The sequence below is a fragment of the Podarcis erhardii genome, assembly GCF_964252035.2.
Source record: "Podarcis erhardii genome assembly, chromosome: 2".
In the NCBI taxonomy this organism is placed as follows: Eukaryota; Metazoa; Chordata; class Lepidosauria; order Squamata; family Lacertidae; genus Podarcis; species Podarcis erhardii.
The window spans coordinates 108319107-108332877 of NC_138498.1; the positions used below are offsets into that span (position 1 = coordinate 108319107).

Genomic DNA, 13771 nt, shown 5'->3' on the forward strand with positions numbered 1-13771 from the left:
TGAATTTTGGACACAGTGGAGAGGTAAAAGCATGGGTAGGCAAACTAAGGCCTGGGGGGGCTGGATCTGGCCCAATCGCCTTTTAAATCTGAAGGTCCGGGAAACAGTGTGTTTTTACTTGAGTAGAATGTGTGCTTTTATTTAAAATGCATCTCTGGGTTCTTTGTGGGGCATAGGAATTTGTTCATCCCCCCCTCCCCCGAAAAAATATAGTCCGGCCCCCCACAAGGTCTGAGGGACAGTGGACCAGCCCCCTGCTGAAAAAGTTTGCTGACCCCTGGGTAAAACATTTTGAATTATCATAAGAGGTGCAGGAGGAAATGATTAAGAATAGGACCCACAAAGGAGAGGTGGGAAGTCTAAGAAATTCCTTGGAATCGAGTTTTTGCGTTGCAAGTTGGACATGTGACTGTAAACTTGTAATTTGAAAAACCAAATATAAAGAAGTCTCAGTTGATCTGCCTGCGTGCTTCACCCGCAAATGTTGCATTTGTACAGCTCAAATCCTTCCTCAAGCGTTCAGCGGTAGAAGCGACCTAAGTCGATGACAACCATGCTGCATATTCCACATTCTGCGACGGCAACATCCGCTCACAGCCATCTCTTGGAAGCTGGGATAGCTGAGTTGTTAAGAGCATGAGACTCTTAATCACAAGGTCACGGGTTCGAGTCTCGCATTGGGCAAAAATAAATAAATCCTGCACTGCAGGAAGTTGAACTAGATAACCGGGAGGTGGTCCCTTCCCATTCCGTAATTCTAGGATTCCAGCATATGATCAGTTCTCATTTTCTGCTTTGCTGAGAAATCGCCCCAAGGCTCCCATTCTCCCATGGGAAAGGCAAAGTGCTGGTTCAGTGACCTACCCTCTGCTTTACACAGCAAGGACAAGGCACTCACAGACTCTCAGCCATCGCGACGGATGGAAGCTGGGAGCCCAACATCTGCAAGGCCACAGCTTCTCTGCACTCGGCTGCAGACCAGTGTGGGGAACGCTGGCTTCCCCAGTTGTGGCTGAACCACAGCTCCCATCATCCCCGGCCATTGGCCGTGCTTGCCGAGGCTGATGGGAGTTGTAGTTCGACAACATCCGGAGGGCCCACTGTTCCCCATAATGTGATAGATGCACCAATGATCTCAACATACAGGAGGAATGAGTGAAAAGAAATCAAAATTTCAGATTGAAATAATTGAAAGTAATTCTAAATTATTGTTTAAAATGTACAATATATTATTAGAGTGGGATACAAAAGACGAAGAAATTAAGGAAGTCATGGTCAAGTGGGCGATAGATCTGGGGCATAACATAGAATACGAGAAGTGGTCAAAATTGTGGAGTGAGGGTATAAAATTCACGGCAAACGCTGCAATTAGAGAAAACTTAGAAAAGATGATATAGCGATGGTACTTAACACCAGAAAAACTAAGTAGAATGTACAAGACTGGAAATAAGGCCTGTTGGAGATGTAAAATAAAAGAAGGCAATTTCATACATATGTGGTGGGCATGTGAGGCAATGAAAAAATTCTGGAATCAAATATATGACGAGTTAAAAAAAATACTCAGATACACATTCCCAAAAAAACCAGAGGCCTTTTTACTTGGGATTGTTGGAGATGAGATAAAAAATGAAGACAAAACCTTATTCCAATATTCAACAGCAGCGGCCAGAATGCTAATCGCCCCAAACTGGAAAGGTATAAACATACCAACAGTGAGGGATTGGCAATCCAAATTATATGACTTCATCGAATTGGCAAAAATGACGCAAAGAATCAGAAATCAAAAAAATGCAAAGTTAAATGACGACTGGAACAAATTTATGGTATATATTGAAGGTAATTTTAGAAACTTACCAACTATAGCAGGTATGGTTTAAAACTTCCGGTATACAAGATAAATACCAACACCAGCGGTAAAAAGGAATCTAGTAAAACTGGAAACCCGAAATCAGCAGGGAAGGAGGTCAGGCGATATGTGTCAATTGTTATATATTCTAAGTTTCTTTTCTGTATTTTTCTCGGCCTTTTTGCCTTTTTTCTTTGTGTTTTTTTTTTTTTCTAAACTCACTTGTTACTGGGATAGTGAGTAGCCGCACTATGTGTTTTTTTTTCCTTTGTTTTTCCTTTAAATGTTTTTTCGTTTTTCTGTTTTGGTGATGTTTGTGTTATGATGAAAGTCACTCAATAAAAAGAATTAAAAAAAAAAAAACACATACAGGAGGAACAAGAGCAACAACACCTCACAGGCAGGCGGTACTGTGCAATGTCTTGTCCAATTTGCACACATGTGCCAGGCTTTCCACCTGCCTGTGCCAATTCTGATGGGAAAAAGAAACCTGGAGGTTTTTCCTTCAAGTTTGTATCCAAAGCTAGCAGGTATACTGGTACTTCGGTTTTCGAGGGTCTCGGAAGCCAAACGTTTCAGTTTTCAAAACACCGAAAACTCGAAAGTACCGTATTTTTCACTCTATAAGACGCACCAGACCACAAGACGCACCTAGTTTTTGGAGGAAGAAAACAAGAAAAAAAAATATTCTGAATCTCAGAAGCCAGAACAGCAAGAAGGATCGCTGCGCAGTGAAAGCAGCAATCCCTCTTGCTGTTCTGGCTTCTGGGATAGCTGCGCAGCCTGCATTCGCTCCATAAGACGCACATACATTTCCCCTTACTTTTTAGGAGGGAAAAAGTGAGTCATATAGAGCAAAAAATATGGTAAGTGCTTCCGTTTTCAAACACACCTTGGAAGTTGAACGGCTTCCACTGTGTGCATATGTTATTTTTTCCAGTTTTCTGCAGACGGCCCTTTGTGCCTTGGTTTTCAAACGTTTTGGTCTTCCGGAATGGATTACGTTCGAGAACAGAGGTACTACTGTATTTTTTGTCTGTCGGTGAAAACCCACGTGTGAGTTTCCTCCTAGCAGTAAGACTCAAAGGTTAGGTGCCCTTGGCAATACGGTCTGAAGGCACAAGACACTGGCAGCCACCTAGCTGAAGCCGATTAGGTTAGGAGTCTGAGCAGCCCTGGCATAGAAACCCTCCACACATCACCACGAGGTTTACCATGGAAGGAAACGGGCCATAATTTAAATCTACTATGTATTTTGGAAAGCTGCTAATTTGTTAAGAATTCGGACGCCTGTGAAGATACTGTAACAAAACGTTGGTTCCTGTGAAGGAGGAAGTTTTTGCCTCTGTCCGGATACAATCAGATGCCATTTTGAATCAAGACAGCCAACCGAACCTTCCAGAAGTGCCCTGATTTTAACCACATTTTGCAGGATCGTCCCTGAAATCAAGGGGCAGATTTTTGTCCACGTTAGGATACAACTGGGCGCAATTTTGAATCAAGGTGGCAGGTGGAACCTTTCAAACCTGCTCTGATTTTTACCACCAATTTAAATCTTGCACTGATTTTTTTCTGTTTCCCAGAATTCCCAAAAACGGCATGTGTGAGGCTGCTAGTGTGATATAGATATAACCATGCTAATGATTTTGATAGAACTTTTGCACCTGTACCTCCCCACAATACTGATGGAATTCAACCACCAATTTTGGCTTTGGTACTGTGCAGGGGGGGAAAGGAAACTTTCTAGATTTTAAAATATTACTCTTTCTATTCTACACCTTATTTAATTGATGATGATCCCACTCTCTCTCTCTCCCCCAGTCTGCATCCTCAAAAAGGGTACCCACCTTTTGAAATGTCAACACAGGCATTAAGGGCCTGATCCTATGATCCCTAGGAGTCTTCCACTCTGCCTATGGAGGCAGCAAATCTCAAGGCAAGAGTGTGCTAAAGGACTGGGCGCAATTTTGAATCAAGGTGGCAGGTGGAAGTCCTACAAATCTGCTACAGCTGTGCAGGGGGAGGGGTGGAAAAGAAAGGGAGCACATCTGAGGATAAATTGAGGGAAGCCTTGGTTCTGCAGTCTCTGAAACCTCCAGCATCCCTGCCCCCTCGGGGGAAAAAAAATGACAAGGAAACCACTGCCACATGAATTTTGGCTCTGGGTTTGTTTTTTGTTTTTTTGTTCTCTCCATTTCCATATATTACTAATTTATTCAAGCGTTCTCACTAGAAACTTAAGGAGATAAAACAAGGCATAGTTTTCTTTTCAGGAAAAACAAATGAAAAACAAACTCCCAAGTCACTGCCCACCTCCCCTAACACTAGACATTTTGCTACAAGGCAGGCTGCTTCCCCTTTCCCCCTCCAAAGTGGGGGGCGCTTTTGCTTCTGATCCGTTAAGCAGCGCAATAAGCGGTCCGCGTGAACCCAGTCTGTCCATCGCCCGCTGCAGTGATGGGGTCCAGCTGCCGCAACAGGCAGGAGAACGTTTGATGCCGGCGCCAACGGCGGGGAGACCGTGGGTCGGAGCCTAGGCTCCATAGGCACCACGCTGGCATCCGAACTCCAAGTCAGAAAAGCAGCAAGGCAAGAAAGAAATATTGGCACCGAGTCCGTAACAAAACCCCGCGCTGGGAATCAACTCTGGGGGGCTGAATCCTCAAGCTCTTCAGATCCAAAGGATCCCCAGGAAAAAGACCGAGCACCCAAAAAAAAAGACCGAGCGGAAGAGGCCGGCATGTCCAAAGTGCTTCTCTCCCAGGTGGCGGATGGAAGATGCACCCGTAGCTTCAGGCGCGGCTTAGCTCTCAGGAGTCTGCTCCCGAGTAGATCAGCTGAGTCGGGAAAGGCTCAGCCGGACCGTCCGTTTCCTCGTCGCCCCAGAAATAGGTGACCAGGTTGTCGGAATCCAAGATGGTGGCGGGCATACTGTTCGCTTTGACGGGGTTGAAGGGCACCCCGGGGTGCGCCTTGTGGTGGTGCCTGGCCAGGTGGCTCCGCTGGACGTAGCCCTTGTCGCAGTGGGGGCACATGTAGGGCCTCTCAGCCTGGTGCAGCATCTGGTGCCGGGTCAGCGTGGACTTGACGGCAAAGCTCTTCCCGCAGATCTCGCAGTGGTAGGGCTTCTCCACCATGTGGATCCTCTCGTGGCGGCACAGCTTCGACATGGAGCAGAAGCCCTCACCGCACATGACACACCGGTACGGCCGCTCCCCCCGGTGCATGCGCAGGTGCCGGTTGAGGCTGCCACTGTGCGCGAAGGCCTCGCCGCAGTCGGGGCACAGGTAGGGCCTCTCCTCCACCATGGGGGGCATGGGGTAGGGGAAAGGGCCCGGGAACATGTAGGGGAAAGCCTCCTCCCACAGGTCGCCCTTGTAGGGGCCGTCCTCCTCCCGGTGGCTCCGCTGGTGGCGGGTGACGCTGGTGCTGCGAGTGAAGCTCTGCCCGCAGTCGGGGCACTTGTAGGGCTTCTCCCCCGTGTGGGTCATCTGGTGGGTGAGGAGGTTCAGGTTGAGGCTGAAGCTGCGCCCGCAGTCGAGGCACGAGTAGGGCTTCTCCCCCGTGTGGGTCCGCCAGTGGCGCGTCAGCGTTGACTTCCGGTTGAACACCCGCCCGCACTCGGTGCACGGGTACGCCCGCCCGCCGGGGTAGAACTGCTGCTGGAAGGACGCCTCAAAGGCATCCCCCAGGCTGTCGATGGACATATCCCAGTCCTCCTTGGGGTAGTTCCCTGAGTACATGGCCGGCTTGAACGGGCTCTCCCACATCGGGTAATCCTCAGTGCCCTGGGAGAGGCTGGCTTCCTCGGGGTCGTCGAAGATGCTGAAGTGCAGCTCCACCTGCTGGTCGGAGGCCTCCTGCGTGGGGGCCTCGCCTTTGGTTTCTCCTTCCGGTCGGCCTTCAGCCGGGAGGAACGAAGGCTTTGCCGCCTCCGACGGTGGGCTGAGCTTCCTGCTCCAGGGAACGGGCCCGTCCCACGGGCGCTCGGGGTAGCCGGCCTGCAGGGGCTCGTCCGGCCTGACCTCGCTCGCGCAGAGCTTCCCCTCAGAGATGCCCCCTTCCGACTCCTCCAGGATGGTGAAATGAAGCTCCACTTGCTGCTCGGGGCCTTGCGGAGGGTAAGCCTCTGCCTGCCTCTCTCTGGCTCCCCGGTCAGGGTGCAGGAGGACCTCCTGGAGTTCTGGGGATGGGGAGCGCGACTGATCAGAGTAAACAGAGTCATCGTCCAGCTCCGGCTGGCAGGAGTCGGCGGGCTGTAGCTCCGCATCGATCTCGCAGTGCCAGAGCTTCCCCTGAGAAATGCCGCCTTCAGATTCTTCCAAGATGGTGAAGTGCAGTTCGACTTGGGGCCCAAAGTCCTCCTCTTCTTCCTCCTCCTCCTCTTCTTCTTCCTCCTGAAGAGTCTTTCCTTTTGGGTCCTTCATTGTTCCATCACCTGCTGGGATAAACAAGGAGAGTCCAGAAGTCACATCATACTCACAACTATACTTGTGAACTATACTTGTGACTATACTTCCTGAAATCAGTGCTTCCCAAACTTGAGTCTACAGCTGTTTTTGGACTACAACTCCCATCGCCCCTAGCTAGCAAGACCAGTGGTCAGGGATGATGGAAATAGTAGTTTGGGGGGAAAGCCAGAGACCCAAGTTTGGGAAACACTGTTTTAGATGCTCAAGATAATCGGTGCTGTTTTGCTGAAAGAGAACCCATTGCTGCGTGGCAGAGGAACCTCCAGATGTGGTCCTGTAGCTTCCAGATGTTACTAGACTGCAGCTCCTGGCATCCCCAACCATTGGCCATGCTGGCTAGGGGCTGATGAGAGTTGCATAGGCCAACATCTGGGCTGCCACACACTCACCATTCCTGGCTCATGGTGATGGATGTTCATGGCTCAAACACTTTAACCAACGTGCCACCCTAGAGATCAGGGACCATACATGGTTCTCTCTAGATGTTATGACTTTCAGCCCCAGCTAGAATAGCCAATGGTCAAAAAGATTTTTTATGTATGAAACAACAGCCGCCCGGATGTTACTAGCCCAGAGATTAAAAGAAGAGAAGGTCCCTACCAGAGAGGAATGGCAAACTAAGCTGATGGACTATGCAGAAATGGCCAGACTGACTGGAAAACTCAGAAACCAAGAGGAAATTTTTTTTATAAAAGAATGGGGGGGGGGAATATAAGTTATTTAGGAGACTACTGTAAGCAGATGGAAACATACCTGAAGGAGCGTCTCCACCCCCATCGTTCTGCCCGGACATTGAGGTCCAGTGCCGAGGGCCTTCTGGCGGTTCCCTCGCTGCGAGAAGCCAAGTTACAGGGAACCAGGCAGAGGGCCTTCTCGGTGGTGGCACCCGCCCTGTGGAACGCCCTCCCACCAGATGTCAAAGGAAAAAACAACTACCAGACTTTTAGAAGACATCTGAAAGCAGCCCTGTTTAGGGAAGCTTTTAGTATCTGAAGGACTATTGTATTTTAATATTTTGTTGGAAGCCGCCCAGAGTGGCTGGGGAAATCCAGCCAGATGGGCAGGATATATATAATAAATTATTATTATTGGCAGGATTTTGATTTCACTTGTAGTCTAACAATTACCATGGACAATACGGATTGATATAAAAGTTAGAGCATGGAAGAATACGCAGTTGTAAATGTTCAAAATGGGACCCCATGGAGGGGGTGGGGGGAAGTCGTGAGATTTGGAGGAATCTCTGTATATGGTTTTATATTTGGATTTTTAGAACCTTGAATTTGTAAAATCAAATAAAAATGATTTCAAAAAAAGAGAGGAATAGCCAATGGTCAGGGATGACGGGAGAAACATCTGGGGGAAGCCATATCAGCCACCCCTGCAATAGATGTTGCCGGACTACAACTCCCATCATTCCCAACCGTTGGCCATGCCGACTGGGGATGATGGGATTTGGAGTCCAACACCTTCCTTGCTATCATCATGTGGCATCTGATTATGGAGGGTGCATGAATGTTGAGAGGCCAGCAAGATGAGCGATAAAGTCTCAACATCTGTGATCTCCCCCAATGTCTGGCCCATGAGAACATCTATAGTAGTAGTAGTAGTAGTAGTAGTAGTAGTAGTAGTAATAATAATAATAATAATAATAATAATAATAATAATAATAATAATTTATTTATACCCCGCCCACCTGGGTGGCTTCCAACAGATTATTAAAATACAATGGTCTATTAAACATTAAAAGCTTCCTTGAACAGGGTGCCTTCAGATGTCTTCTAAAAGTCTGGTAGTTGTTTTTCTCTTTGACATCTGGTGGGAGGGCGTTCCACAGGGCGGGTGCTACTACCGAGAAGGCCCTGCCTGGTTCCCTGTAACTTGGCTTCTCGCAGCGAGGGAATCTAGGTATTTAGAAGACTTTGAGCCTCTAACACAAAGTGGCATGAAACACACACGTGCTAATTTACATTTAAATATGCAAATGTAGACTGATTTTCAGATTGGGGTAGGAAGAGACCCCCCCATGGCACTCGCTGTCAGGGCTTAATTTGCCTGATGAAGAGGGCAGGTGTCTGGGGTGTCATTGGAATGGCACTCTGCAGTGTACAGAGCCCATTGTAAGCAAAGACGGAACATAGGAAGCTGTCCTATACAGAGTCAGCCCATTGTTCCATCTAGCTAGCACTGCCTACACCGGCTGGCAGCAGCTGACCAAGGACTCAGGCCAGGCAGACTTCCAAACCTACCTGGATTCTACCTGGGATTTTTTGCATGTGAGGAAGAGTCACAAGATCAACCCCGGTTTGTGTAGATGCAGATTTGGTTGTGCAATAGACATAGTGTGAGTTCAAAAAGTTCCAGAAAAGGAAACCCTGATATTGTGGGGAGCAGCGCAATGGAGATATCAACTAGCATGCATCAGAAGTGTGAAAATAAAGGAAAGCCTTAAGAAGAGGCTGAAAATGAAGCGGGCAGCGTCATCTTGCGGGGAAATGTTTGATACAGTACGCTTGGCGAAACAAACCCTCGGTCCGATCCTGCAGGGCTCTCCTGTTGGCAGCCAACCTGCATTATGGAGAATAGGATGAAAAATAGGGTACAGTGGTGCCTTGCAAACGAAAAGAATCCGTTCCGCGATTCTCTTCGTCTAGTGGTTTTTTCGTCTTGCGAAGCAAGCCCATTGACAGCTTAGCCGATTAGCGCTATTAGCGGCTTAGCGGCTTTTAGTGGCTTATCGGCTTAGCGGATCAGCGGCTTAGAAAAAGGGGAGGGAAAGGAAAAAAAACCCCGCAGGAACTCGCAAGACATTTTCGTCTTGCGAAGCAAGCCCATAGGGAAATTCATTTTGCGAAGCACCTCCAAAACGGAAAACCCTTTCGTCTAGCGGGTTTTCCGTCTTGCGAGGTGTTCGTCTTGCAGGGCACCACTGTACTTCTTTTGGAGTTTGCTGCTGGTGGTGCTGTGGTCTAAACCAGAGAGCCTAGGGCTTGCTAATCAGAAGGTTGGTGGTTCGAATCCCTCCCATTGCTTAGTCCATGCTCTTGCAAACCTAGCAGTCTGAAAGCATGTCAAAGTGCAAGTAGATAAATAGGTACCACTCCGGTGGAAGGTAAACGGCGTTTCCGTGGGCTGCTCTGGTTCACCAGAAGCGGCTTAGTAATGCTGGCCACATGACCCGGAAGCTGTACGCCGGCTCCCTCGGCCAATAAAGCGAGATGAGCACCACAACCCCAGAGTCGGCCATGACTGGACCTAATGGCCAGGGGTCCCTTTACCTTTACCTTACTCTTGCTGCACCAAGAAACCCCTGTCTCAAATCCTAGAGAACTACTGCCAGTCAGTGTAGGTGATATTATTGATTGATTGATTGATTGATTGATTGACTGATTGATTTTGATTGAATTTATATACTACCCTATACCCGGAGGTCTCGGGGCAGTTCGCAAAAGAGATCACAATATATAAAATAAAAATAAAAACAATAATGCATCAATACCCTCCATCCCAATGGTCTGACACGCTGTAAGGCGAGCTCCTGTATTCCTGCAGCATAATTCTTGGACTGTGTGGGTCATTGCAAATGTATTTTCTCCCACAGAGACATCTCAGTCTCACAACTGGGAAGGGGTTTTATTTTTGGACGCCACAGGCAAAAGGTAAGTCATGGGACGGACACACCCACAAAACAAAATCTACATTGCGAATCTTATTCTTTTTGTAAACCGCTTTGTGAGGTTTCATTATGATCAATCGGTCTATCAATTTTGTGAAATAACAACAATTGAAAAAAAAGCCACACCTTTACCGAGCTATCGCACTCCCAGGTGACCACGTGGGGCAGGCTGTTTCAGCAAGCAATGCTTTCTCTCGGTACCGATACCCAGGATAAATGGAAATACAGAAGGCGAAAGCAGAACTCACAAGCTTGTGATCCTAACCTATCAACACAATTGCACAAGTAAAAAGGAAAGCAACAGGAAAAACATGCACACAAACCGTGAATCGTATCCCCTTTTTTTGTGGGGGGAAAGCAAAGTTCCTGGTCTTGCAAGTGCTCTGCATCTCACACCAACCCCAATTCACACCAAAGCACAAATACCCAATTCGGCATTGAAAAATAACCTTTGATTAAGCAGGTGTTGATCAGGGAGCCTGTTTCAGCCTGCTAATTAACTTTTCTGAAGTAATTAGCTTGGCTTTATGCAACTGCGAGGGATTTCAAGGGGGGGGGGAGTAATCTAGCCTGGAGGGACTGCTCAAGTTACCCCACCCATGCCAACACGGACCCCATTAATACTCTCCTGTGTCCCGCCCCCTCAATGCAGGTAGGACTTTGCTCTGCTAAGGTTCTTTGTGCAAAGAACAAACAGAATCAAGAGTTGCATTTCTTAGAACAGCCTGCCCTGGATTTTAAGCAATCTGGATTTTTAAGCAAAATGTGCACGGCCTGTTGCTTCGCCCTCTTTCGGGCCCCTAAGCCTCCCCACAGAAACCCGAAAGCCAAGGCAAACATTTTTTAAAATGAGACTGTGCAACACACCTCCTTGCTCGGCTGAATTAATGCTCAGGCCTCCTGCCTTCAAGAGTGAGGATGCTGACACACCCAACTATTTAAAATAATTCCAGGAAAGAAGCCTGGGAACTGTAGTTCTGCAAGGGGTGAACTGCAGTTCTCGGGATTCTTGGGGGAGGAAATGTGCTTTCAATGTATGCATGCCTTAGACCAGGCTTCCTCAAACTCCTGATATTTTGAGACTACAATTCCCATCATCCCTGACCACTGGTCCTGCTAGCTAGGGATCATGGGAGTTGTAGTCCCAAAACATCTGGAGGGCCGAGTTTGAGGAAGGCTGCCTTAGACCCATTTGAGGACTCGGTCTGCCACCCCTTCTGGGGTGTCCCCTCACCCTACTCTGTGCATCCCACCCAGGAAAAACTTGCATACTGCCTCTGATGGCGGAGGTGGAAAAAGCAATGTTTAATTTTAACAACAGGTGCCTGTCGGGAGTTTGCATCTTTCCTCTTCCCTCCAGGTCCCCTTTTCCTTTTGTGCCCTGACTTTTCAACTGCAAGAAGGGGCTTTGCCTTGCGGACTGCACACAAGCTACTGGGGGAGCCTTTTTGGCTGAGGAGCGGGGATCCAAACGCCCTAATGAACAATGCAGTTCATACGCAACCTTTGCACCCCAAAGCATGTGAAATCCCACCCTAGGGGGGGGAAATGCTTTGAAAGGGAAAGGGGAAAGGGAGGTCCCTCGCTCATCCAGGGACATATCTCCTAAACACTCCCTTTTCACAGAAGTGATGGGGAACCTCTGGCCCTCCAGATGTTGCGGAATGCCACCCCCCCCCCCACTGTTAGCCCTAATCGCCAGGGAGGTCGGATGCTGCGGTAGCCTACAAGAAGGTCCTTATCCCTGTTCCATCCAGTATATTATCCTTCGCATAAGAGACCCAGCCCCTTTTCTCCAGCCAGAAACAGCCTCCCGGGCAGACTTTGAAAACGGCACGATTAAGGAAGCCAGAGAAGCGGAGGGAGGGGAATTTTTTTCCTCCAAAAACGCGGCTCCTCTCTTGGGATCCTGAACGACGTGGCTTCTCTAGTGAAGCGCACCTCCCTTGGGAACCGCACCCTACACCCCGCCGCCTTATTCCTTTTTCCCCACCCCGGGGGGGGGGGCGGTCGGACAAATGGCCATCATCCTCATTTCTCCATCCTTCCTCCCGGGGCGCAGGAGGGTGGGGGGCGGATGGGGCGTTTTGGGCTGAATGGCTGCAGAAGGGAGCCTGGGCGGAGCCCTCTGGAGCCGCGCTTTGGCCGGAGGGAGTTCCCACCTCGGTCCGGCGAAAGGGGGGGGGGAATGCAGGGGAAGGGATCGGGCGTCGCTTCGTCCGAGCAACGGCGGTGGCGGCGGCGGCTGATCCAGTTCCCCGGTGCGAGGCTCGCTCCCGTTGATCCGGATGCAGCGAGAGCCTGATACAGGAAACTCATCCCGAGAAAGGCTGCGCGTAAAAGCGAAAAAAAAAGACACACAAAGAGGAGAGGGAGAGAGAGAGAGACCAGGCTGCCGAGCCTTTTAAATTGGCCAGAGCCCTCTGGTGGCAGCGGAGCAAGAGCTCTGGGGGGGGAAGGAAGGAAATCACTCTTCCCGGCAAACACACACACACACACACACACACACACACACACACACACACACACAAAAAGACACAAAACCTCACAGCCTTCGTGTTTTGACTGGGAAGGATTCTTGGAGAATATACGCAGCTTAGGGATGGGTCATGAGAGACAGTGTGGTGCACTGGTTAGAGCAGCGGCTCTCAAAAGGACTTGGCAGGAGAGGGTAGGGAGTGCGGCGGGAATATTCAAAGGCAATAAAAAAAAACATGCAAACATTGCAGTGTATAGTACAGTATATCTAGGCTTGCCTGTTTAGGGAAGCTTTTAATGTTTAACAGACCATTGTATTTTAATATTTGTTGGAAGCCACCCAGAGTGGCTGGGGAAACCCAGCCAGATGGGCGGGGTATAAATAATAAATTATTATTATTATTATTATTATTCAGGAAAATTCCTGACATGTCCTGGTGTAAAAACCATGTCAGAGGGTATTTTTGCCAAATCAGATGTATGGCAATGTGATGGGAAAATAATTGGAAACGGCTCCTAAAGCTTAAAATCACTACTTTTGGCAGGTTGACCCCCAAAAGCGCCACAATTTGGGTTTAAAAAGCTCAACGATTTTGCGGGTGTCAGGAGTTTTGCTTTTTGAAATATAGCAACCCTAGTATAGTATATCAAAATAATTTGTTGGATACACAACCATAAAGAGGGCCCACAGCTCTCTTCAAGAGTGTTAGCTATTTTTCTACAGTTCTCCATGACATATTGTTGTGAACGGAGATTTTCCACTCTTACAAATATGAAAACTCGGGGGGGGGGGAGAGAGAGAGAGAGAAAGGTTTCTTCATGTTGATGAGAATTACGACCCAATATAAATGAGGTTACCTAGCAAAAGCAAGCTCACATCTCCCACTGAGTTTGTATACATACTTAAGGTACATATGTATGAGGCTAGTTTATAATTATATTTTGGGAATGATTTGTGAACTTAGGTAGCTGCGTTGTTTTATACGTTCTGAATGCCCTGTGATTATATTGTGAAGTAGTTGTGTTCTGTGTTATAAATCAAGCACTGCTGGGACTTGTTTCTTTCTGGTTTTCCAATGTATTTCTTACAATAGAATTGTAGAGTTGGAAGGTACCAAGGGGGGGTGGGGGGGGTGTCGGACAAATTTGGTGTGGTGTGAGCAAATGTTTACAGTGGTGCCTCGCAAGATGAAAAGAATCCGTTTCGCGAGTCTCTTTGTCTAGTTTCGTCTTGCGAAGCAAGCCCATTGACGGCTTAGCGGATTAGCGCTGTTAGCGGTTTAGCGGCTTTTAGCGTCT

General features: G+C 48.3%; 1 protein-coding gene and 1 long non-coding RNA gene across 6 annotated transcripts in view; both read right to left on the reverse strand.

The window, feature by feature from the left end:
- LOC309337391 overlaps positions 1-13771 on the reverse strand; it is a 201374-nt gene that overhangs the window by 39884 nt on the left and 147719 nt on the right. The window lies entirely within an intron of this gene.
- Positions 4610-13771, reverse strand: part of LOC309336770 (uncharacterized protein) — a 130526-nt gene continuing 121364 nt past the window's right edge. The window contains exons 2-3 of one of the 5 annotated variants that reach the window (XM_081853072.1): positions 9254-9271; positions 4610-6287 (exon numbers count right to left, since the gene is read on the reverse strand). In XM_081853072.1, coding sequence (XP_081709198.1) covers positions 4657-6273 — 1617 coding nt within the window. In that variant the 5' untranslated portion in view covers positions 6274-6287; positions 9254-9271 and the 3' untranslated portion in view covers positions 4610-4656. Of the gene's footprint in view, positions 6288-9253; positions 9272-10120; positions 10571-12156; positions 12344-13771 lie in introns of those variants that run through there. The other 4 variants (XM_081853070.1, XM_081853069.1, XM_081853071.1 and 1 more) reach the window with 4 other exon arrangements.